This window comes from Fistularia commersonii, chromosome 28, assembly GCF_037954325.1.
Source record: "Fistularia commersonii isolate RoL2024-O1a breed Wild chromosome 28, RoL_Fcom_v1.0, whole genome shotgun sequence".
In the NCBI taxonomy this organism is placed as follows: domain Eukaryota; kingdom Metazoa; phylum Chordata; class Actinopteri; order Syngnathiformes; family Fistulariidae; genus Fistularia; species Fistularia commersonii.
The window spans coordinates 3918620-3945194 of NC_141311.1; the positions used below are offsets into that span (position 1 = coordinate 3918620).

General features: G+C 45.7%; 1 protein-coding gene across 5 annotated transcripts; it reads left to right on the forward strand.

Annotated features, from left to right (window-relative positions):
• Positions 1-803: 803 nt before the first annotated feature.
• Positions 804-25194, forward strand: arhgap44a (Rho GTPase activating protein 44a). Of its 5 annotated transcripts, XM_086176104.1 has the most exons (23): positions 804-972; positions 10725-10764; positions 11512-11631; positions 11750-11826; positions 11925-12036; positions 12174-12250; positions 13081-13195; positions 13324-13392; positions 13503-13584; positions 13932-14059; positions 14459-14570; positions 14906-14987; positions 15107-15187; positions 15782-15895; positions 15985-16076; positions 16274-16457; positions 17494-17511; positions 17615-17803; positions 18806-19318; positions 20657-20802; positions 20873-21274; positions 21922-21973; positions 23037-23152. In XM_086176104.1, exons 1-22 carry the CDS (start codon positions 920-922, stop codon positions 21927-21929), a joined length of 2814 nt encoding a protein of 937 aa, XP_086032230.1. In that variant the 5' UTR covers positions 804-919; the 3' UTR covers positions 21930-21973; positions 23037-23152. The 5 variants fall into 5 exon arrangements, with proteins under 5 accessions (XP_086032230.1, XP_086032226.1, XP_086032231.1 ...); XM_086176100.1 differs by lacking the exon at positions 21922-21973 and having other exon boundaries at positions 23037-25194; XM_086176103.1 differs by lacking the exons at positions 804-972; positions 21922-21973 and adding an exon at positions 10361-10480 and having other exon boundaries at positions 23037-25194.
• The last annotated feature ends 1381 nt before the right edge of the window (positions 25195-26575 follow it).

Below are 26575 nucleotides of genomic sequence, written 5' to 3' on the forward strand. Positions count from 1 at the left end.
TACCGGATTTTGTAATGGCAGTGCTGCTAGAAGTTATAGGAGTAGAAGTATTATAATACAAATAACGGCAGCCTATTGCTCACCGTTCAACCATGATGGGTTAATTGCAGAGGGATTAATAGGGGACAAATTATTATTATTACAAAAATAAAATTTGAAAAACCGATGACAAAATTAAACTTGACAAGGTTTTTAAAAATGACCGTTTCATTATGTTATGCCTAGTGTGACTCAATGAATGAATGAATGGATAAAGTTTCATTGTCGGATTGGCCAGAATCTTTAGTTGCACCTGCTTTGGAAAAACACTAGATGGAGATATTGGTCAAGGCTGACAAACTCCCGGAGCTGAAGACATGATCTCACGGTCTCTCTGCCTCCTTTGTGTATGTAAGCTTCATAAATTTGTTTGTTTTCCCCCAAAAAAATATATCCAGATAATTAAAAAAAAAGGAACAAACCAATAAAAGCCACATCTCATTTCTTTTTTGTCTATATCAATACCCCTGACAATGAATGAAAACCATCCTTGTGACTTCATCTCATCGAACTGTGCGTGTTTTGAGTTCTCTGCCTCACAAAGCGTGGCATCAAAAGTGGCGTTTCCGCTCGATGGGCCTGCAAGAACTACATTTCCCACAATGCACCGCCGCGCAGCCGCTTCTTGTCACCGCTGTCGCTCCGTCCGTGAACGTCCGCGGCGAGCAGCCCCAGCATCCCTGCGCAGGCAACGTAGATGCAAAGCCGCCTTTTGTGGAAAATGTAAACCTCGGGATAAGTTCGCCGTTGCCGGGTGCGGAGGGGGACACCATGGCGGACCGGATTTCGCGCCGCGCCTCGGCACCGCGCCCGCCGCTGTTTTGAGAGAAATAATGCGGAATATCCCCCCCCTTTAGGTGTCCACGCAGAAAAATCCAAGATGAAGAAGCAGTTCAATCGGATGCGGCAGCTCGCCAACCAAACGGTGGGAAGGTAAGCGACACCTTTGCGCGTTAAGGAACAATTTGGAATAAAATCCCTTTATAAAGAGAGCAATATATATATGTATATTATATGCATGTGAAGCAGATGCAAATGTGATTCCCTCCGCTGAGGCTATTATTCGATTTATGTGCACATACCGACCGGCGTGGAGCGGTACATGTGCAAACCCTCGCCTCTGCGTAATCCACGGAGGAGCGGGCTACCGCATAGGCAAGCGTGGAGGCGCATTGCCCCGCTACAACCTGCCCACGGAAATACATTCAATCCGGACAATCGCAGCATCGCAGGGAGGCTGGCGCTCCAGCAGGACTTAGTAACCCCCCTCTCCCCCCCCTCCCGCCCCCCTCCCACTTAGGTGTGTGCGTGGGGGGTGTGGAGGTGTGTGTGTTTCTGTATGTGTGTGTTTAGGGCTCCATCCTCCATCCAACAGACCTGTCAGTAGGTGAGGAGGATGCAGACGGATGCGGCGTGGGCTGCGACACGAGAAAACGGGAAGGGGGAAAAAAAAAGGAGGGAGGGAGAGGATGGAGGGAGGAAGGGAGGGAGGGAGGGAGGGAGGGAGGGAGAGGGAGCGCAATGTTTTTGTTACGCAGTAATGCCAGCTGGAAGGAGGGGAGCACGCCCGAGGCGTGGGTTCGTCAAGTCCACGCATTCCTGAAGGTCGCCTTCTTCTTTTTTTAACTTAAAAAGGGTTAATATCCATCCTCTAATATCATCCTCCTCCCCGATAAGTGGACCTCCTAGAACTTTCTCATTGGGATGGTTCTTGGGAACAGATGCCTTGCGATCCCTCCCCTTTTTTTTTTTTTTTTTGTCCACCACCATGGAAGGCAGGGGAGCCTTTGGCCTGGAGGTGTGTGACCCACCCAAGGTGTGGGAAAGGGAAGAGGGGAGGGCGGTCACTATTACAGCAGGCACCGTCCGTGCAAATCTTTATTTTATTGCACTCCCTTTATTTATTTTATGTGACTCATACACGTAGGTGTGATTTCCAGTTGCGCGTGGGCAAGCGGCTGATGTGAGCCGAGGAGGCTGGGCGGCTCCTCGGCCGAACCCCCCGCCAACATGCGGCTCCTGTCAAAACTGCAGCGTGCAAAAGGAGGAGGAGTGGAAGAGGAGCAACCTGCCGAGGCGTCGGGCGTTAAACCTCCCCCGTCTCTCCCTCCTGAGAAGCCACGCCTTCCCCTGCTGCTACTTACTACTTAGCCCCCCTCGGTCTATTAATTCAAAGAATAACGTGAACCTCCATCTATAATGTCGCGGCGGGGGATTGCTCGGATGGAGCCGTTTGACTTTGGATCCGTGCAGATGTCGCTGGTCGTTGATTCCGTCGACCTTGAGCGGCGTCGAGATCCGGACGCGTCGGCGCGGGGGCCCGACGGCGAGGAGGTCAAATGAATTTCCCAACTCGGTGTGATTTCGCACCGCGTCACCCGATTCTTTGAATCGAATTTTCCATCGGCAAGAACCGAAGACGCGCCGTCTCCAGAAAGGTGCGGCTTTCTACGCACAACCCGTGTTTGAAACCGTTCACACACACATACTGGTGTCATTAAGAAAAATAAAAAGATTTCGTCGCTTCTCGATGCGACCATCCGACATGACCGACGTTCCCGTTGCCCTACTCAGTCGGGAAAGTGATACGTGACATTTTTTTTCCCCGAAGGTGAACTCTCAGTTGTTTTAGGTGATTTAACAAATCCCGTATAACCGCGTCCTCCGCCGAGATACTCTTTGTCTCCTTCGCGGTGCGCCGCGCATATTTGTGCGTGAGTCCGAATGCACCGCGGATCAGGGTTTGTTGAGCAAATTTACGCGAAAATCAAGAGATTCCTCCGTGTCAATATGGTGGAGTATCGCAGCTGAACACTTTTTAACTGGTCTAACAGACTCGTGCTGATTTCTGAGCCGGTGTTTCAACCAATTCTGCATAGAAAACAGAGGGTGTTTTGCAAAAGGAAGGGATGCATCATTCAGGTATAAATCATATTTCAGTACCAAGTTGCTTATCCTTAGATTATGTGATTCACACTTTTTTTTTTTTTACAACTACTTTCCCTTCTTTTCGATTCACCTCTAAAGACGTGGAAGTAGCAGGAGTGTATATGAGTTTACTTTACTAATTAGTTCTTTTGTCAACTATTAAATCATCCCAAATGATGTGATGACTTCTATTGGTAATGGAAACCAGACTTTTAATGTCTTCCCCGGCGTCGGAGGAAACAATATTGATAATTATGGAAGTTTTTTCTGGCATTTTATGACCCATATATGATGAATATGCATGCAAATGCAAATAAAGAAATGCACCTGCCTTTGGATTTGAATGCACGGCGTTCAGTCCATCCCGGCTTGATTTATATATCTTGTGTGTGACTGACACTGAAGGTCTTTCAGTGGGGGTTGGTGATCAGGTACCCTGTGTCAGCAATTCTCTGGCTCTCCAGCGATAGCCGCTCCTCCCTTAGCGGCCTGCCGAGGTGACAAGCGCGTCACATGACCGCTACCTGGGCCAATCGCGTACGTGCACCCAGACCTCGGACTCGAGGATGTGCATCCATGCATATTCCCGGTGGCTCCAAGAGATGTGTAATGGCGCATCGGGAGAGAAGGCCGGGCAGGGGAGCTCTTTGAGGAGACCGAGCGCGTCCGAATCCGTGTTTGCTTTCGTTTACTTCCGTTTACTTACGGTTTCGACGTCAGTGATTTGATTTGCAAGTTGCTAGGAGTTGTTTTTCTTCCTATTTCCCTTCTGCAGCTATCTATCCGTCTATCCAGCTATCTCTCGGCCCCGGAGATACTTTTTTGCCCTCATTCAAGACTCCATCAGAGAGAGATTGCTTTGCTTCGTCAATTCGCCCCTCTCCATTTCTCTTGACCTATTTCTCGGTTTTCGACTCACTGCCCCATTTAGGACGAAGGTGGCCTGATTAAAAAAAAAAAAAAAAAAGAGAAAATCTGTCAAATACATCAGAAAAGTGGAATCTTCCACACAAGAAGGGGAAATTAAAAGTAACTGAAGCCTTTTGAATTATTTCTGGTCGAGATAACGGTCTCTAGCCGGGATATCGCCTCTCTGTCCCACAGATCGCTCACCTCCGATGCTCACCAGCAGCACTGCTGTGCGGTAATAGCATCCTCCCTGCTCTTTGCTTTGGGGTGGTATTTAGCCCGCATTGCAAAAAGGCAATTATCAGGGACGGGCAGCCATTTGTGGGTTAGCCCGCTGGGTTGGAGATGGTTTTTTTTTCCTGTCTCAGTGTGCATTGTCTCAGTCTATATTTCTTTCCGTTTCCGCCCGCTGTTATGATGGAGTAGCTCGACATGTTACTGGTAAACCTGGGTACTGGCTTCTCGGCCCATTTCAGTGTAAACTAGAAACCCTGGATTAGGTGCATTGGTATTGTTGGAGAAAAAACGTTGTTCATGTAATGCATGTTTGTATATTTAGGGGAGAAGCTTGCAGGTAAACTTGAAAATGTTATGACAAATTTCTCAGTGAGGACAGTTGAGCACAGATGGCAAAAGTTTGTATCGTATCTATCATTATTTATTACCCAACCTTTTTTATTTTCTCAGAGAGCCTGCTATGTGGTGGAATCCGTGATAAAGTCCCTTTGTCAGGGTGATCTTTTGGACCCCGAAAGAGAGATGATGTAAGAACAGATGAAGGACACGTTTTTCTCTTTGTGTGTCGTCATTCAGTCAAAATACAAATGTTATTGAGCCAGTCTTCTCTGAAAAGTTGCCTATTGTCTGCACGTGTGCATAAGAAACTCCAAAACCTACAAAAAGCAGCAGGGTCGGTTTGTTCTACACACACTCTGACTTTTATTTTTTTTTTAACTTCGACATTCTGAGAGTCCCCCGTGGAATTACACACGCGGGAAAAACGTGTTTGGTCACGAACACGGTGTCCGTCGGTAGGTTTCGAAACAGGTGCGGCCGATTGCACCGGACGCGGCGCGTTATGTAGCTTTGCTTTATTGCCTAAATGTAAAAACAATCACGTGATTAAAAATATCGCCAATAAGAAAAAAGAAAAGCCACAGAAACAACAAGGCGTGTAAACAAGCACACGGCGAAATATTACAATCACATTTGACAGACTAGGAAAAAAAACCCTCAGCAATGGATATACGGCTCTTAAAATAGTCAATGGAAAATCAATGTCTACGGTAAACAAGCATAGTAGTCTTTCTCCGACGTGTCCTTCATTATGTGCGTAATTACCTCTTTGGCGTGATTGCTTGGGTCCTTGTGAAATGCGTCTTCGAGGAGAAAAAAAAAAACAAGTATGTGTTTGGAAGATTTTCAGCAAGCATTTGTAAATATTCATATATTGCGCACCAGTAGGCCGAAATCAAATCCCGACAGCGTCATTCCGAAGTACATAACAATCACACTTCTGGCAAATTCTTGGTCCCAAATGCATGAAATACCCCTTTTTTTTAATGAATGAAATTGTCTTCCCTCATCCGAGGGGACATTTTGGGTTTCATGGGGATGTTGATTACATTTGGTAAATGAGATCTTTAAAAAGCTTTGCCAAGTCCATCCCAATTTGATATTTGTACACTAAACTGAAGACCACATTTAGCCGGCTTCCTTTGCTGTTACGACAACGACCGTAAAGTCAATCCGGCGCAAGGCTGAAATGAAACCGTTAAATGTTTCAGCAAAGCGCCAAAGCAGTTAACTTGACAAATGTTGCTGTAAAACAACAATTCAACATGCTGTGTCTAAGACTTGGACGTGCGAACGTGTTCATATAACTTAGACTCTAAGTTCTATGAAAACAAAACCGCCTTTGTGCAAAGTAGCTCTGCAAGGAACTCAAGTTGTACCCCGGAAGTTTCAACATAAACATCATCAAGAAAATGGGAAAAGGTATTTTTTGCAGAGGCAAAGGAATCATCTGCGCTTAATTCTGCAGTGTAACGTTGCACGGTTCCCTGCTTGGGACAGCGGTACCTTAGCAAAAGGGTCATTTACTATTTACGTCTGAGTAATGAACAGTTTGATCCACTAGAGAGAAGTAGCACTAAATAATGTTGATGCCTCGAAGGGGCAACATCCCATAAACATCTCATTTAAGTTGCATTCAAGAATGCCAATGGACTCAAAACAGGAAAGCCGGTAACGCCGAGTACCTTTTCAGTCTTCGTCATGCTTCACAAGCCTATTCTTTTCATAAGGAATAGGTCTTAAATAAGACGCTCCATCTCCCTCTTCTACACGGCAACGGCATGCTTTTTTGCGCTCGGTTGCCCTAGAAACGTTCATTCGGTATTAGCTATTATGTCACCATATTTTTTTTTTTCGTCCCTCTCCAACCCACGTTCAAAAATGATGGAGAAAATGAAATTAGAGCTGTTGGCGGGTGTCCTGCGAGGATGCTCCGATGCAGGTTCCAGATGGAAATAGAGGACATTTTCCGATATGGCCGCTTCAATCTTCTTCTTCTTCTTTCACCGCCCACTTGTTTCGTTTGCTTGATGCTTCCTGCCGGACGGCGGCGTTGCTCAGGTGAACTGCGCCGATGTTAAAAACACGGCGTCTTTTGCGGGGATTAATCACCATGAATAAAGTTATTAGAGATAACTCACTGCTTGTGTTACGCTTTCTCCCTCGGACATGTGTGTGTGTGTGCACGTGTACACTCCTCCCGCAGTTATTCTTGCATAGTTAACAGAACTGTGACCTAGTTTGCTGGACGGCTACGGTAAAGTGGGTTTTTCTGTTTTAGCGACCGTGTATCCCGTCAGCCCCTCCGTCTCGTCATTTGGTTGGAGACCCAGGGGTCCCACGGATGCCTTTGCACGGCAAAGTGCCGCGGAAATAAAAAAAAGGATTAGCCGGGGAAATATCTGTGGCGTATCTCCGGAATGCGCACACACCGCTGTGTGTCTTTTTTGCGCCTTGCCGACCGGTTATCTCATGCCAACGCTCGGGGCCGCGTGTTGCCCTGCTGAGGCCCGGGGCCGTCATTCTGCTTCGCTGGGCTCCCCTAGCGGGAGGATCGACAGCACCGTCCAGCGCTCCGGCTTCAGGACGAGCACTTTCGTGTCAGACAACCTCTTACAGACTTATTTCAAAAGGCCACTGTTTTTTCTTTAAAAAAAAAAAAAAAACATTATTCTCAAAATGAAGGATTGCATTTTTTTTTTTTTTTTAATAATGCCAATGTGGATTATTCATGCTTTTGTAAACTGTGACAGCGCCGTGGGGGCTGAGGATGCAGCTGACCAGCATTTACATATCGCGCCGCTATATTTATTATGTAAGACGTGTTTGTATGGAGCGTGTGGCTCAGATGGTCAGCTGGACTGACTGTGAATGTTGCTCATATGGTGGTATGCGTGCCTCCAGGGCACCGCGGGCGGTATACCATTTTTAAATACCCAGCTGAATATTATTGGACGCGTACGATATTATGCATATAAATGCTTTTTAATGCAATCATTAAATGTTTAATAAAATGCTTTATCGTTCGAAAAATTGTTTGATAACCCCTGGTCCGAGGCGTCTTGGGAAATACGGTCAGAAAATAAACACTGTCCTCCGGAAGCCTCAACAAGCGGAGGGGTTCTGGCCTCGGACCTCTCATCTTATCAGCACTTTCCTAATTGCCGCCGCTGTCGGCGAGTTCATTTCTTCAAAGTCTGGCACTCCATGCCCGTGCAAATATTGTCTCAGTCTGAACTTCATATTCCTTGCTACTATTTCCAGCCGACTATATCGACCCTGTCGATTTAATGAAAAAGTTCGCTGTAAATGTCATTGGGTTGCGTCGTTCCGCACGCGGTTTTTAAAATGCACGTGTTCCCGTTTGCATATCTGCATCGAGTCAACGCGAGCTCCAGGTAAGGGAATGCCGGCGAAGTGGCAGATGGCCGGCATAAACAATGAACCCGCCGCTCACATGGCTGCCAAGGCTCTCGCGTGTTTGCTTTCCGCCCTCGGTCGCATTCTGCACTCTTTATTTGTCGAGAGAAACCGTTCGCCCCGCTTATCTCTCCACCGTCGGCTTTACACGACGTCTTATCGGGCCGAGCGACTCCGTCCCGCTCCGTTACATCGTGTGCAACGCGACCGCGTCTCTTCGCGACCCGATTATGTAGGGTGCGAGTCGGTATCCTAAAAGGAAATACCACATATCCGAAAACAAACAAACCAAAGGAACACGACTGTTAGCAGATTTATAATGATATAAAACTCACTTTGAAGTCTGGTGGTCAGTGAGATACATAGATGTCTGCGTTTTACATTTAAATTCCCATGTTTTACACATTAGATGCAAAAAGGGATTTTTTTTTTTTTTTCTTTATCTACCCCTTTGGCATGCTGAATGTTTGCATTCCTTTGGTCACAAGCATTCGGGGGAAAACTCTCCCAGGCTCGCACAAACACACAGAAATATAGACACAACGCATCATATGCAGCCTCTATATTGCCCCGGATTTAGCGGCAAAGCTGCGAGGACGTCCGAGAGTTCGTCCGTCTCCGCTAAGCTTCACTCGCATCCCCCTCGCATACTCCGATCCCATCTTTGCGAGGAGGCTCACATCGGGGTGCCTCGCTTCACCACGGCGACGTCGCAGCCAATCCGAGGCCGGACGGAAAGTGACGAGCCCACCGCTGCATCGCAAACTCGAGAGACCGGCAGCAAATCAGTGCCAGCCTTTTTGTGTTATTTTTGTCCCCCCTTTGTCACACAATCAGCAATCTGCGATCAGATTTCTCCTCCAATATACCGCCGATCTCTCGCTCAAGCTGCCATTCTCTCTAACATTCTTCTTGTGCTATTTTTTTTTTTTTTTTTCGCCACAAATTGACCAGAGCAGTCTCGATGTGATCAGACCCATCTGTATATCTGACCCACTTCCCATGCTCTAAAAGTGATACATTTAAAGCGTTTTCCGAGCTTTCGTATACAAATGCGGTATTTTCTCCGCGCGCCGTGGGTGTATTTCTGTCCGGTTGGCGAAGAATAAGCCAAGAAGCATTTTCCTCTCTGCTCTTGGTCAACGCAGAGATAAATTTAGATTGAAATTAATGATATAACAGAGTTATTCTTCTCCAACTTGCGCTGGCACAGCCGGGGCACAATAGCAGGAAGAGGTTGTGCAGACGGGAAGGGGAAGTGCCGATAGTATGTGAGTGATTGCTGGGGGTCTGCAGGTTTGAGACTTAATCTAAAAGGTCACTCTTAGCATAAGTAGGAGCAAACTAAATTGCCTATAATAAAAAAATAACATCCGTATGAGATATTGTTTTTATAACACCCTTTAATCCATGTTTCTGGATCTCACGGCGTCTCATTAACGGCCCCTCCTTCAGTCTCCGGTCCTCTCCGTTCCCAACGTGAGACGGAGGGTTCACAGCGTGAACCGGCAAAGTCCGATCAGATTGTTTCACACATGCTGGTATAGCCGCTCGTGTTATCATAACATGCAGTGCATTCTGTCTTCGAGATCCTGAACGATGGAGACGGGAACACGGTATCATACGAACGCACGCACTTACGCTGCATAGAAAAGTTCATGCATACGGCGCATCTGTGTGAAGCCCTGTCACACTGATGCAAAGACTCGCTGTGGAGCAGCTCTGGGTGTGTTTTGTCTCTGGCGGGTCTCGTCGGGGCCACGGAGTCATTTTGAGAGTGTGTCAAAATTGACAAGTCAAATGTATTGGCTGCAGAAAGACATTCAGGCTGGTATGATAATAATAATTGATTACTTGTTTTATCATCATCGCAGTTATGGTTGAGATAATTGCGATATTGCCTGGATCTCCCATATACTTGAATGGGTGTATCTTTTTTTTTCTTCACGTTTTAGCAGAATTGAAACTGACTTTCACATTTTTATTGTACTTTTTTGAGTATTATTTTATTAATCCTTTGCAGGAAATTCCTCTCTGCATTAAGTTATGGTTAAGATAATTGCTATATTGCCCTGGATCTCCCATATACTTGAATCAGTGTACCTTTTTTTTCCTCCATCTTTTAGCATAATGAAAAACTGTTTTTTATATTTTTTTATGGTTGAGATAATTGCTATGTTGCCCTGGATCTCCCATATACTTGAATCGGTGTACCTTATGTTTCTCCATCTGACTTTCACATTTTTATTGTATTTTTTTGAGTATTATTTTATTAATCCTTTGCAGGAAATTCCTCTGCCTTTAGTTATGGTTGAGATAATTGCTATATTGCCCTGGATCTCCCATATACATGAATTGGTGTACCTTTTTTTCTCCATCTTTTAGCATGATTAAAAACTGATTTTTATATTTTTTATTGTGCTTTATCGATTATTATTTTATTATTCCTTCGCGGGAAATTCAGGAGGTTCATTGGAGAATTCCCCATAGGCGCGAATGAGAGGGTGTTACGTCTCGATGTGCCGCCCTGGCGATCAGTCGGGGTGAATCACGGCTGAGATGGGCTCCTTCCCCCGCGACCCTGAGTGAAGGACAAGATAATGAAGAAGTGAATTCAAACAAACAAGTGCTGTTGTTGTCGTTGTTATTATTACACAATTCTAACATAAGATATTGCGCATTGTATTCCCGTGTATCGTAATTTCGTCCAGAGGGGAGACGATGCATTCGCACGAGATTCTTTTTTTTCCTTCGTTTTTCTTTCCCAGCGTTCTATCAGAGTCGTTCTAACCTTGTAAAACGTTGTCCTCTGGCCAGCAACCGCTAACTTTTCAAATGTTTTATCGTTCCAGGGCAGAGAAAACAGAGGTGTTAAGTGAGGACCTTCTACAGGTGAGGCCATCACATGAGTTGGAAGCATTTGCTGCTAAAGATGCCGACATGATCCTCCTTTTTCTTGATTCCGCTCTCCTCCCTCTATGAATGAATCGACTTTTTATGAGCTATGTTTTTTAAAGAGTGAGGACTAAGAAAGGACATGTGGAAATGTAATTCTGACAAACCCGAAGCAGACAAAGCCTCGCAAACCTCCCGGGATCTTTAACCCCCTCCTCCTCCTCCTCCTCCCGCTTCAATTGACATTGTTTGCACAGAGCTATTTTAAACATATTATTTTAGATGTACTGTTGAAATAATAGGATTTTTCATGGCGCTTTTCGACCGCGAGGTTGATCGTTTCTGGCCGGCTACGACTTCCTTTTCGGTTAAAACGGTATTCGCGCAAGTAATTCAACCCAGAAGCGTTTAATAGATGGATGTCTTGACTTCATTGGCAGAGGCAGGAATAGATCTTGCGCTGTAAAATGTCAAATAAAAGTTTAAAATATCGGCAAGGCCATTTGAAGTCGGACTCGCTCGCTTTCCTTCTTTAATTAAAGATACCTGCAAAACAAATTTCACGAATTAGGTCGCGATTAAATTCAAGAAATCGCAGAATGCGTAGCAGGTGCCAACGGAGGTCAACCCAGAACACACATTATGTTTGTTCGTGTCGGTGAACACAACGGCTTGCAGCGGGCCGTTTTAAATATGCGTATGTGTGTGTGTGTGTGTGTGTGTGTGTGTGTGTGTGTGTAACAGGTGGAGAAGCGCCTGGATCTGGTCAAACAGGTGACTCACAGCACTCACAAGAAGTTGACGGCATGTCTGCAGGGTCAGCAAGGGGCTGACATGGAGAAGAGGTCCGTCAAGTCGCCCTCTGTGAGTAGACGCATTTAAAACCGACGCATTTTTATAAGAATGCGGTGAAAAAAATATGATATATTAAATATGTGATCATGTATGATTTAGAAGCAATATTATTTCTCTCTGCGGTCAGAAAAAACTACCGCTCACTATCCTGGCTCAGTGCATGGTGGAGGGCGCTGCCGTGCTGGGGGACGACTCTCTGTTGGGGTGTGTAACTATTAACTCACGGACTCTTTCGCTCTTGTTTTAAATTGTCCCTTGAGTTTTTTGTTTGTTTATTTGTTTGTTTTTCTGGCTCTTAACAGGAAGATGCTAAAGTTGTGCGGGGACACGGAGGAAAAGCTGGCCCAGGAGCTTCTCCAGTTTGAGTTTCAGATAGAGAGAGACGTGGTGGAGCCGCTGTACGTGCTCGCCGAGGTGAGGCTGCGTTCGTCAATTTACGACACGCCGCCGGCCTAATATACGTGACTTTTTGACCGAGCTGTCGCTTTTTATGTCCGCCGCCATTAACAGCGGATTTCATTTAATTACTCGTTTCATCATCCCGTCCGTAGGTGGACATTCCCAACATACAGAAGCAGAGGAAGCACTTAGCGAAACTTGTCTTGGACATGGACTCGGCACGCACAAGGTGAGCGTCGGCCACCGCAAGCGCAGCATCCTTCTGATTTAGGTCAGGGTGTCAAACTCATTTTGGTCCGAGGGCCACATCTACCCAATTTGATGTCAAGGGGGCCGGACCGGTAAAATAATTACCTAGAAATAACACAAAGTCCAAATTTTTTCCTTTGTTTTAGTGTAAAGGAGGCTAACAGGTAAATGCTAAAAAAAATTATATGTAATGAGCTGCTCCTCTTAAAAATACATGACGAATTGATATCAAAAATGAATATTCAAAAAAGAATTGATGAAATGACACCCTAAAAATATTGTGTAGTTAAAAGATAAAATCTTGTCAGTGTGGGAAAATTTGCCACTAGAATTTATTAGAAAATTGATTGGTAGCATGAATAAGAGGAGGTATAATGTTTACAAGGCCATTCTGGTTATTAAATCAAACTGTTTAATTTTGCCCCTTTTTTTTTTTTTTTTTTGGTATTGTTTATGTGTTTTTATAGAAGTAAGAAAAGAAAAGATCATTTTAACAATGTCACTCGACAGTTTTTCATCCAAAAGTCGTTTTGTTTTTAAATTTTGAAGCAAAAAATACATTGCTAAGTTACTTTTTCATTTTTTCCTTGCCTGTTTTTTTTTTTTTTTTTTTTTTTTTTTTTTTTTTTAAACCCACCGTATAAAACCCCAAGATCATGTGAGAAAAAAAACGCACAAACCCAAAGATTTGATTTCAGGCCGGGGGCCACAAAATATTGTGCCAAGGGCCGCAATTGGCCCGCGGGCAGCAAGTCTGAGACCCCTGATTTAGATTATCCGCATGTTTTATTCTCCGGGTTGCGTCTATAGATTCCAGCAGTCGTCCAAGTCGTCCAGTCACCCGAGCACTCTGCAGCCCGGCGCCAAGTCCGAGTCGCTCAGAGAGGAGATGGAGGAGGCGGCCAACCGAATGGAAATTTGCAGGGTGAGTCGCCAATATATTCTTTTTCTTTTATTTGACTTTATTTGAACTCCTCTGCATGTGTTACCCCTCGATGGGCGGCGTTACACTTTTAAGGCGGACCTTTTGTGCCTTTTTTTTTTTCCATCCAGGATCAGTTATCAGCCGATATGTACAATTTTGTGGCCAAAGAAATAGACTATGCAAATTATTTCCAGACGGTGAGTACATCGCACGTATCTTTTTAGACGTGTGAAACAATTCACATCTTTCTCTGTCGTTGGATCGCCTTGCTTTCTGACCCCGGCGTTTTCCTCCGCCTGCCCTACAGCTGATAGAAACGCAGGCCGAGTATCACCGAAAATCATTAGAGATCCTCCACAGCGTCCTGCCCCAAATTAAAGCTCACCAAGGTCAGTCCCGTACCATGTGTGTGTGTGTGTGTGTGTGTGCGCGATTCTGCACCAGAAGTGACATCAAAATGACATGGAAATGAATGACTTTCCCTGATGTGTCACATAATATCCTAATTAAGCTGCCATTTTATGATTAAGCCAGTTGGCAAGTTCAAAATCAGGTCATTTTTCATAATTATGTGCCACCGGTTTAAATATGTATCTAACCTTCAGTTGCCATTAGCGTTGCAAATAAAGATTTTCCCAAATAATGTGTCTGAAGTGACTGCCAACCAGTAGGGACATGCGAGTGTGTAGGTTTGAGTGTGTCAGTTAGTGATTCTGGCTGCTGGTTGATGTTACAGAAGCGTGGGTGGAGAAGCCATCGTTTGGCAAGTCTCTGGAGGAACATCTGAATATTAGTGGGAGAGAGATCGCCTTCCCCATCGAAGCCTGTGTCACCATGCTGTTGGAGTGCGGCATGCAAGAGGAGGTACAAGACGCACACATGGATATGCATATCTCCCAGGGGATTTTGGGGGGTTCATACCTGAAACCGCGGCATTTGAGCCTCTTCTGGACACCTATCCCCTGTTTTGACCTCTACGGGGGAATGCACGGAAATGCAAATTCAAACAGGAAACAGAGGAAAAGTAACATACTTGCACAGAAAACAGCACTGTGTTGTTTAGAGATACAATCTCTAATGCTAACGTGACAACTGTGAAGGAGAGGAATGAAACGAATGCCGTTCTCGCCTTCATTTCCTTGCAGTTGAGCTAGGATGTGTTAATGCAGCAGTAAAAATGGAATATTTCTGCCTGTCATTTACAAGCGGGTCACGTCGTGTGTGTGATAATTACATGTGGGTAAATGGTTTTTATATACGCAGGGGCTCTTCAGAGTGGCTCCATCAGCCTCCAAGCTGAAGAAGCTGAAAGCCTCTCTCGACTGCGGGGTGTTGGACGTGCAGGAGTACTCGTCCGACCCGCACGCCATCGCAGGTGAGCCGCGCCCGCCCACGCCAGTTCCCGGTTCGAACCCCGTTTCCGTATCGAATCCGCTCTCTCGGAAACGACTCCTTACAAAACTAACATTTGCCGAATTTCCCTCTGATTTTGCAACTCGTTCGCAACGAGGGCGAGACGCATTTCCTTTACAATCTGAAATCTTTCTTCGGGTGCGTGTCACTCATCGGGCATGAAATCTTAAAACAAGGGCACGGTGACGGGGAGTGTTGGACACTGGCTCGCCTGCGTTTCCAGGAGAGAAAACAACCTCCTGCCTCTGTGGAAAAGCAGCTTTTACTCCATTCCTGTTTTTTTTTTCTCCCCCGCAGGAGCTCTAAAATCGTATCTCCGCGAGCTCCCGGAGCCTCTGATGACCGCTGAACTTTACGATGAATGGATTCAGGCCTCCAAGTGAGATAGTTGTTTCTCGTTAAAATGCATTTTGTGGAAGCGTGCTGTTGTCCGCGACGACAGAATGGTTGCGTCGCCGCCGCATATTTAATTGTATGCTCGTTTCCCCCCCCCCCCAGCATTCAAGATATGGATAAAAGATTGCAAGCGTTAATGGCGGCGTGTGAAAAACTGCCCACGGATAACCTAAACAATTTCAGGTCAGTTATTGTATTGACTGTCAAAAATGTCTCATATTAAGCCAAATGACTATTGAAAAATAGGCCAGCGCTGTGGCGCATTGGTTCCACCTCCCAGTAAGAAGGTCCCTGATTGGATCCCATCGGAGGCTTTTCTGTGCGGAGCGGTCAGGTTCTCCCACGTGTCTGCGTGGGTTTCCTCCGAGTTCTCCGGCTACAAAACATGCAGGAGCTTCATTGGAGACCCAACATTGCCCAGAAATGTGAATAAGAATGTAAATGATTGCAGGTCTCCGCTATGACGTGAGCGACAGAGGTCGTCTCTATGCGGGATGAATGATCTTTTAAAAATATCACAAAAATCAACAATTGGATTTTTTGTTGATATGAAAAATGCTCCTCTAGAATATAATTCTTAATCCTAGATATTTAAAATATATATTTATATATTACAGCCACCATTGCATCTTTTACTGAGAGGAAATTAGCTGCCTGCTATTCTAGTCTAAATGCTGCCATCTAGAGGCGAGAGAGGCAACAGGAACCATCGTGTTTAAATGACTGCATAATAAATATAACCCAAATGTGTTTTGTTTTTTAACTTAAATCCCACAGATATCTAATCAAATTCTTAGCCAAGCTGAGTGAGTATCAAGATGCCAACAAGATGACGCCCGGTAACATGGCGATCGTTCTCGGCCCGAACCTGCTCTGGACGCACACTGAACCGTATGTATTATTCACGAACCTCGGATGGTTTTTTTTTTGCACGTGTTACTGTTTTGTTGTCTGCGGCTACATTATTTCTCCTCCTTCAGGAACATGACAGAGATGATGACCACCCTGTCCTTACAGATAGTTGGCATCATAGAGCCTATAATTCAGCACGCCGACTGGTTCTTTCCTGAAGGTGAGGGTCAACCGCTATTTATGTCATGCGATCCTCGTCACATGTTTTACTTGAATTGAGTTTTTTTTCCGATCGTTCTTTCTATCGTTTCCCGTTTTGCGAGTGACCGTATTTCAACGAAACCGGGTGTTTAAATATACATCGCAGAATGTATAATTCATGAAATTTGCATGATGGGATATTTGCTCCTTCCTCAGAGATTGAATTCAACCTGACAGGCAACTATGGCAGCCCCGTCCATACCAATCACAACTCCAACTACAGCTCCATGCCGTCGCCAGACATGGACCAATCCGATCGCAAGCAGCAGCACGACCAAGGCCGACGCCCACTGAGCGTTGCCACTGACAACATGATGCTGGAGTTTTACAAGAAAGATGGGTAGGATGCCAAGCGCCTCCTTATGCTTCCCGCTTTTCACCCACTCTCCTTCTCCCTTTCTGTCTCTTCCCACCCACGCCAACCCACGGGCATCTGGTATTGAATTTCTTATCTTCTCGAGGAGGACAATGCCGTTCTAATCCCGATACTTTGGTTTTGGAGTTGCACAAACTGTTATCTCGGATCCGTCCCGGTGACTCGGAGGCCTCCGTCGGCCGCGCTGTGTGTCCGACGCGCCGTAATATTTAACGCGTACATCTCGAGTAATCGTGGCTCCATCAAATGAGGAGGCTGAGATTCATCTGAATACACGGGGAGGAAGTGGCTCGCCGGGCATTGTCTCCATAGTAACCTGGCTCTGATGGAGGGTTGCTTGATGCCTCCTTTTCTCATGAAATATTTCTCCAGTATTATCTTCCAGTCCTCCCACACCCCAGCACCTCCTTCAGTCTGGCTCCCACGTCACCTGGCCTGAGTCATTCATGCAGCCGGTGGAAAATCACCGACTAAATTAGAACCAGCGCGTTATCCTGGGCGAGAAAGTTTCCCCCAGCGTTCCCATACTGAAAGGTCATAGAGGTCATGGAAAATAGCATGTCTTTATAAAAACGTTTTTTGTCGACCGGTTCTCGCGGTTGCAGGAGGTCAGAGTTAATCTAAACGTGGTTCATCCAGACGTGGCTCCGTCGAACGCCTTGAACGGAGCGATTATCTGTAATTTCTCTGAATTATCCAGAGGTATGCAAGCCGGATCTTGCCTTTAAGAGTCTGAACCAAAGAAAGTCCGGACGACAACAAAAAGGACACTTTCCCACCGAGAGAGGCGACATGGATTGACAGATTATAGCCAGAAAGATTCAAATCTAAATCGTTTACATGGTGTCATTTATGAAGCGACTCTTGACCCGATAACCCGTGCACGCGCAGCGGAGCCATTCAAAACTCACATTTCCTTAACTGGTTTATGCGTGTAACCTAATTTGCACCATTTCTAACATCATATCCTTTTTTACCTTTCTTCCTCCTACTAATGCAGCATTAGGAAAATACAAAGGTACCGTACAATGCCCCTTTCCATTTCCTCCTCCCCTGACCAGCCCCACCGTTTTGACCTTTTTGTTTCCTTTCTCCTCAACGGTGTTTGTGTCCGTCTCCAGTATGGGCGTCCGGGTAATGGATACCTCGTGGGTGTCTCGCAAGGGTTCGTCCACCTTGGCACGCAAGGCCTCCTCCACCCCTCCGGGCATGCAAGGCCCGGGCTCTCCGGCAGACACTCTTATCCCCGAGCAGCCCGGAGAGCTGGTCACGTCCCCGTCTGCCACGCCGCCGCCCGCAGAAAGGGTCGGGTGAGTCGGCGCGTCGAAACCTCGTTCATTCCCACCGTCATCACCACCGTCATCGACGTCATCTCCCAACACGCTCCCATTTCCTAACGTCGCCTCGATCTCGTCAGAGAATTTCTGTCGCCACCTTCGCCGTGGGTCAAAGTCTCACGAGAAATATCGAATCTCACGATCCGAGCATTTTCATCGGAATTCGAATTTGAGGTCGTGTTTTATGAGCACGCCGACATTAACCGCATTCCATCAGTTTGGCTTGGCTATCTCCGCTTTTGTCATTGATTATATTTTTGCATCGATGAGTTATTTCCCTAACGTCCCTCATGGTGTTTCTATTGCTTCAACAATCGCCTCATGGTTACCAGCACTGCCTGTTTCGCAGACAGAAGAGATTTTACGGCTCCTGGCTTTTTAGCCTTCCCCTCCCCTCTTGTGGCTCTTTCAGCCATTGAAAGGGTTTTGTGTCTGCGCCGTGCTGCTCTGGGCTGACTGCAGGACCTGCAACGTAAAGACCTCTAACAGGATTGGAGCGGATAGGATAACTGCTACGTGCGTCAAAAAAAAAAAAAAAAAAAAAAAAAAAGGCTATCTAGTCCAAGCTAAGCTGGATAGTGTTGCTTTGTCTCCGATGACAGATCCTCACAGCTCCATGCAGTGTGCAGACACAAGGAGATCATGGCAGGAATTTCTTTTCTTTCGTTTTGCAGTTTGCTGTTTCTTTGCGCTTGTCTTTGTATTTGCACCGACGTGCTGACGACGTGCAAAAGCTTGGTGCCCACGACCCATCCAAAACAAAAAAAAAAAAAAAAAAGCAACTTCTTTTTTCCTCTTTTTCTTTTCTTTTTTTTTTTTTTTTTTTTTTTTGTCATTCGGTAAGAGGCCCACCGACGCGCTCGCACCGAATCAGCAAAAAAAAAAAACGACTTATCGTGTATCGCTCCGATACGTCTCCCTGTTCAATCATTAGAGCTGTGTCTTTTGTGCTGTCTATTCTCTTAATATCTACAGCTCAGACAACGTGTCGCCCAATCGGCCGGACACCTCTCATGCCCACCCACCCCCAGGGGAGGAACGGCCACCCCCTCCTTATCCTACTTCCTCATGCCACACTGCCCACCATCACTTCTATCCCAAACCCCCTCCCTGCGCTCGCCCCGTGGCACCGGGTCCAGAGTCCCAGCCCCCCGCCTCGCCCCCGCCCCCGCTGCGCTGGTCTGGCTTCACTCCCCCGGCCCCGCTCCCTTCCTCCTCCTCTTCCTCCTCTTCCTCGTCACTTGACATCAATTCAAACCCCAAGCCCAGCTGTCTGCACTTCCCCAAGCACAGCCCGCCTAGTGATATGCTGCATGCGCCCCCGCCAGACACTAATGCCTCGCCACTCTACATCAAAACCCCTTTGGTACTAACCCGCCATGACCAGACCCTTGGCAATCCCCCTAGCCTCCCTTCTACTGCTCCCCCGCCCCCACCGTGGGCTGCCTGTCCATGTGCCAGAGAGAGAGGACCCCCCAGGCTGAGTAGGTAAATATAACACACCCAATGGCGAATGGCAGCCTTGATGTCTCCTCTCCTCTAGCTTGCTAACTCACATTTTGTTGTGCTCTTATTTTTTTTATTTTATTTTTTTTTTTATTCCTTGCCCTTCAAATTATATACCCGTAGACTCCGTCCGGGGATGCCTCTCGTGGGGGGGGGAGGCCGAGCGCATAAGAATGTAATCGGGTTGTATAAATCTCGGTACTGAGTAGACAGCAGATACGTGAACGTTACTTCATACGGCTGTCGAACAGCATATGAATGTATTTACCCGACGGTTTGCAGAAGAGTTTTAACAACCCACAGAAGGTAGGTTTGCAGGTTTTGACACCGCCGACGGTTTTTCGGGGTCGGGTAAGATAGTATCCCGTTCAAATGAACGAGATAAGCTGACGCGGCGCATCATTCCACTAGACCCACATATGTGTAAGTGTCCCATTTTCAGGACTCCAGTGTCTTAAATGTTACAACCGAATAGGACAGTGTGATTCATTCCACCCGACTTTCCTTCAAAAGTCACAAGAGGCTCTCCGGGAATCGCTTCCTCTGACAGTTTTACTCGATAACCCCATTAAATACCAATGCAGATGGTTTGGTTGATGACAACGCAAAGCAAGTGACGTCGGGAGCCCGCTCCTGCTGTATGTAGATACACAAATGTCTTTTTCATGTCCTTTTTTTCAGGAATCTACCCTGATACTGAAATCGTAATGGGCGGTGATTCTAAATATATATATATTTCTCAAATATTTTACTTTTTTTTTTTTTTTTTTTAAGATTTTTAGACAAACGTTCCCCCACGGTTGTTACGTCCAGTCGAGCAATAAAAGGGAAAAAAAATATGGAATCAAGATTTTGCAAAGTTATAATTTATCAGGGATCACCTGTTTTCGACAGGCCTGTCTAAAACGTCTGTAAAGACTCTCGGTCGGTCGTCCAGGTGCTGCTTTGCCCTCGACGCTCGGGTGAGAGGCCAACTAACTACTATCGAGATATTAAACTTCCCCTGGGTATGATTTAAATTTTCAAATCGTTTTGATTTTAATGTTTAAATGACAACAGAAAGGAGGAACATGACTATAATGACTGTATTTGACTTCTCGGACATTTTGTGCACGTTTTGCGCCGAAATCTTTCCGATGTCGGTGTTCATAGAACGCCGTAGACGTGTTGACACGTGACGTGTCGACGGCGATGGCGGTGGTGGCTGCAGATTTTAAAAACGAGACATATCAGCAGCTCAGACGGCATAACTGATGTTAAATATAACTTTAATCATACCACTTGATCATCCGTGCTTATTATTATGTATGTCTTTTTCAGCGCGCTGAAGGGTAAAGAGCTCTCCCCTATTATTGGACACAAAGCCATCCAGGTGGCGAGTCCAACAGTCCCGCTCAACAGTAGTCCTCAGAGCAGCAGTCAGTCCCCCCACTCCACAGAGCACAGTCCACACACTCTGCGCAAAGGTCAGCCTCTCGCAAGTGAGTGCCTTACCACGACGGGAACCTGTAATAAGACTCTGGTATGTGTTTCCAGGTTCTAAGAAATTGGCCCCTGTGCCTCCCAAGGTTCCTTACGGCCAGTCTGGGGCAATCTCAGACCAGTCGACGGGTCAGCCATCGCCGGTCAGCCTCTCTCCCACCCCTCCTAGCACGCCGTCCCCTTACGGACTGGTCTGCAGCCCCGGACAAGTCCCGCCGTCCTCCCCCGGGCAGATCCCGCTAGGGGCGCCTCACTCTCTCTCGTCCCCGCCCTCCCTGACCGGAACTCTCACCAAGTCGCGGCCCGCCCCGAAGCCGAGGCAGAGACCCAGCCTGCCCCCTCCTCAGCCGCCTACGGCAACCCCAGGAGTCGCCGGCCCGCCTGCGGCCTCAGGTTCTCAGCCTGCAGAGCAGGGCCTTCTGGACGGACTGTCTCCCGGGGAAAGCATGTCTACAGGTAAACATCATCCCTTGGCAACAACGCCGCCGCCGCTACCACAGATGGGGCTGCAGCGGCCCTCTCTCAGACTCGCCGTGGCTCTGTCCAACGGGGACGGCGGACGAGTGTAGGACTCCTCGCCTTTAGATACGAAAAAGATACCCGTCCCCCTTTATTGACTGATCCCAAAGGAATGTCCGAAGGAATAAAATAAAATAAAAAAGAATCGCCTGGTAGATGCAGATGCCTGAGAAAGATACCGTGTAAATATTTACATTTCTGTGCAATTGTAGTCAGTGGAATTCCTGGCCTATGTATTCATTGCTTGTGTTATTTGATGATGTTTCTGGGTAACGTGTAGAAACATCAGAGAAACATAGCTCGTCCTGCTTGTATGGAAGTTGCCCATAGATTCATCGTGTGCTCTCTGTATATCTGTGTTACCCTGACCCTCACGCATCAGAAGTAGGCCCCGAGGTTTTCACAGTCCACTGCAGCCGCTCCGGACGCGTCGTGGGCGTGGAGACCTAGTCAGACAAACCTCACAGTATATCTACAGCTCGTGTTCTGAAATCGAGGTGTTCTGTCAATATATACCGATCGCCCTGTCAATTTGTTATATTTATCATTCTCTTGTTCCCCTGCTACTATTGTGTACCTTGCAGCTGTGTGAGGCCAGGGATTCAGTGTGGGCTAAGTGTGAGGGGGACTTTTAGGGTAAGCCAGACCGCCCACACCCCATGCGCTCCATCTCACTGCCTGGCCTCGTGATAAGTGTGGCTGCCTCTGGGGTCTCCTGCAGCCCGCCTTCCAACACGCCGCACGTAGTTGTACATCTCCCAATCCGGACCTTGTCCCAAACCGATCTGTCGCCAGGTGGACGTGATTGTCCTCATTGCTAGCGCGCGGCTCAAGGCCTTCCCAGAGCGCACCACACTGCGATCACATTGCAGACGCTTTCGCTTTACCGAGGGTCATCTTTAAGCCCGATTTTTCTTTCCCATCCTCAGCCTTATGCTAGCAGATCTACCTCTCTTAGCGGCCCTGCCGCCGGTATGGGTGGGGTGGGGGGGGGGGGGGGGCACAGGTAACCCCCGCTTCTCCTTTGGCAGTTTCATTGCTTTATTTAACCTCTGCTCTCTTTTTTCTACACTGCCACACTCCATCTCATTTGCTACACGGGAGTAGCCATCGGTCTCTGCTGCCGTAGAGAACGAAAATGTAAAAAACTAAACGCAGCAGCGCTTTAATAATATCCAGTGAACAAATATCTGGTCCTCTTAAGTTTCCACTTGGTGCCATTTCTTTTCACAGAGTCCCACACACATCTTGTTGCCTCTGTGTTGGTTTATCTGGCCATGTTGTAAACGTGTACAGTAATGTGTCATTGTGCAATCATTCTGACCTGTTACTGCATTTTCCGAAAAAAAAGTCTATGTCGCCGTCGGTGTTGTTGTCGTCGTCTCGAGAGACCCAAAGGCGGATATGCGACGCCGGCCGCAACGCACCTCCCCGAGGCGCGGCTAGCAGCACGCGGAGAATGTAGAATGTGAAGTACATGTAGGCTACTGAATCCTTCGATCAGGGTAGAAGTCATTTGCCGCTTACCATGAGTTCAAACCCAAAACAATTAATATTATTTCTGCTCTCTTCCGTTTTTACACCTCATCGTCACCCTCATACGCCCTCTCCTCTTTCTCTTGCTCGCCATCGCCATTTCCGCCATTCCGCACGTCATACTCACCTCCCCCCTCCTCCCCCCCGCCATGCTCACCATTAGATATCTTCAATTATGAAATCCCCTCCATCAATGTCAATCTGGACAGCCTCATCGATGAGTTCAGCGGTGCCCCCTGCAGGCGGTCCCTGGCGGTGACAGACTCTCCAGAGGGGGATGCTGTGCCTGAGGAGGAACCCCAGAGTACCACTCTATGACCTAAGAAAACTAAGACATCACAGATAACAAGCACCCCTATGGCTGTTCATACTTAACTGTCGCCACCAAGGCCTGACGGAAACACCAATTGGCCTCACCAATGCCCACCTGAAAACAGAACTGTGCCCCTTCCTCATATCTGCTACAAGCTGCAGACATAATATTGCTCACTAGTACATGACGTGACTACAAAAGACACCAAAATGCCATAGTGAAGGAACAGTTGCCTTTTGGAGGAAAGACTGGAATATAGATTAGTATTAAATTAAAAAAGAAATTTTAACTGTTTATTTGGATTGTTTCTGCTTTGCTTGGATCATTAATGCAGTGGTCTGTGTTTCTGTGATTTTGTATCGTTTTTTTTTTTCTTTTTTTTTTCTTTTTCGTTTTTTCTTTTTTTTTTTTGCCTTATTAGGTCATGCACTTGCGTTGCAATATGATGTTCACAAGTTGTATAACTTTTAGTTTTAGAAACTCAAAGAGCCTGACGCGGTTGGACGCAAAGGCCACCACCAGGGTGAGACAGAGAGGGTGAGCTAGTCGTCTGGATAAAGTTCTCACAGGGTATTTAAACTTTGCGCACATTAGGAAATGATCGTGCCCTAAAGGCACATGGAGGATGAAACTTATTTTTTACTAGTTTCTACTAGTTTTGACTCCCTCGCTCTTGACACATAACAATTCTTTCTCTGCCATTTACCAACGTACAGGTCAACTCACTTAATTCACATTGTACCAGCACAATATAAGAAGAATGTTATTGCAAAATGACAACGTCTGAACCCTTTCTCTCTCTCTCTCTCTCTTTCTCTCTCTCTCAGTAACAAAGACAGCACCGTAATATTTTTGCATGACGTGTTAATATGAAAGAAATGCGTGGAGTGACGGACATGAGAATGGCAGTGATTTGTGAAGCGCGGGTGTTTTTTGCAGTTGTAAATCAGACCGACAATGTGCTATTTAAGCGTGATATCAATGAATGGATGACTACACTGCCTTTTGGTTTTCTCTTAGTTTAAGTGCTTCAGCTTCGGTGATCTTTGATCCCACGTGTAAATACAAAGACTGTACATAAATAAATGTATATAGATCCGAAAAGAGAGGAATTTGTTAAATCCATAGCTCCAATATGATAATAATAATCATAATAATATCAATAATAATCATAATATCAACAACAACAATAATGATAATAATATCAATAATAATTATGATAATGATAATACATGGGCATCTATTTATCATATGTTGAATATTAATTTATTAATGATTGAAAAATGTGATGTTTTATTTGTGTCTGCACACAACAAACAGGTTAACTGCAGATTAATCGTGTATCGCATTTGACCGCAGGCAACAGTGATGCTGCAGCTAAAAATGTCAAATTTTATTTCTGACAACAAACAGTTGTCTTCAGAAGTCATGTCCCCTAGAATACACGTCAAAACATGGAAAATCCAATTAATGGAGTATGAACACTTGCATTTTTTTGTTTGCTTTTTTGAGTTTCAAGATACTTGTGTCATTTGGATATTTGATAGGATGGATTGGTTTAAAAACAAAATGATTGAACTCATGAGGCCCTATAGTAATAGTTTAGGAAAGAAAAATGTAATCATTAAAAGTGTGAATATATAGTCAAATTTGGCCGGATAATCACTTGAAAATTCCAATTTCATCCCTGTTCATGGTTTTTACTGGCATTGTCACCACAGACAACCTACTGGACAACCCCACCCCCCGAAATATTCTAAAATGAGATGCTGCAGTGTCACTTTTTTGGATTTCATTCAACGTGTTTTAGGGTCATTTTTTTGTTCTCAATTAAAGTGCAATTACAGTTTTTAACTGATCCACCTCTGTCCAAAAGTGATGAAACTCACCCATCATAGTTCAGAAAAAGCCATTAATTTTTACCGCGAAGCAATGCTTTCGTTTGTTTTATGTGTGAGTTTACTTGAAAAAAAAAAAAAAAAAAAATAGAAAAAAGATAATCTAGATTAACCTCTCTTTCAAAGCGATCTATGATATGCCTCGGTGTGTGTTCTTAATGGATATGTTTATGAAGATTCCGGTGGTGTTTGATAATTCTATTGATAGTCGTGGTGATTATATGACCTGAATTGCAAGTGCCCTCACACTGGCTGTTATTTTGGAACTACACGCATAATCAATGTGTACTAAAGATTTTATCGTCTGTGCTGGATCCATACATTGACACATAGAGGCAGGGGGAACTCTCTGAGTGCTGACTGAATGTGACTCACCTACAAAGTATAGACTACCTGATTTTGTAATAAATAAGTTACGGTAGCGTATATTTGGATGAAGTCTAACTGGGCCCTACGTGGTGAGAGGATCAGGCTGTATTTCTGTAATGCTTCTGTGCATCATAAATGGAACTTACAGCCACCTGAATGCATGTATCCATATTCATTATTAGCGTGATTATTATGCTGCTGGTAAAAAAAAAAAATCGTAACATCCCCTCGAACACAAGGCACAATATCGTCATTTTCAGCCAGTAAATTAACATCACGGCATTGTTTTTTTTTTTTTTAGGGGATACTGGACTCTCTTCTTCGTGGAAAAGGCTGTCGGTCGAAAAAGCAAACTCAATTTGTTTACATTTTGTGGGGGGATTTGAAACGAGGAAAAAAGAAAAACAGTTTCTGAAATAGTATCATGCATGCACCTAGATAGTCTTTTGATAATCCATGTTTTGTGTCATTCACTGTCTTTTTAGGGATTGTAAGAGGGGGGTACAGGATCATTTTTAGCGATAGACTTCAGAGAATGTGGTTCACAATATACGGTTCTTCGTGGGTGTTTGAGCAATACGATAGAGGAGGGGATGTTGCCTGTGGATGTACTGCCTCCAGCTTTCACAACTAGTGTACAAAACGAAACCTGCCGCTTGTCGAGCCCACCGTGCCCACCCACCCACCCACCCCCCCTTCCTCCTCTGCTTAGCATATCAAGTGGAACACAGTGTGTACTGTGAAGCCTACCTGCAATCCTTATCAGAATGTCAGAAATAAATGAATATATAAATATAAATATATATATTAAACTCTACATTTTTAATAATCTTCTCCTTGTCTGTGTGTTTTTATTGGCACCGCTTCAGGAAAAACTCCTTATACATGAATTAATGACTCGCATTATTGCCTTTTATTATTCTGCCTCATAGCAAACCTTTACTTTTGTCCGTTCAGGGACAGGGCAGTATCGTAGAATTACTCATCAACTGAACCAAATCATTCTCTCCTCCCGAAACAACCAGTACCTGTAGGACCTGACGAGCCGGATGATTTGGTCCTTCTCTTCATTCAGGGAGGAAACTGGAAATGCGCACGTCGGTCGAGCCGGTGAAAATACCG

Bases quoted from the DNA above. Each gene is read 5' to 3' on its own strand.
- arhgap44a (XM_086176100.1), top strand. From the start codon at position 920: ATGAAGAAGCAGTTCAATCGGATGCGGCAGCTCGCCAACCAAACGGTG. The intron at 12,251-13,080 runs GTGAGCGTCGGC...TTGCGTCTATAG, and splicing joins ATGGACTCGGCACGCACAAG to ATTCCAGCAGTCGTCCAAGT. The intron at 13,585-13,931 runs GTCAGTCCCGTA...TTGATGTTACAG, and splicing joins CCAAATTAAAGCTCACCAAG to AAGCGTGGGTGGAGAAGCCA.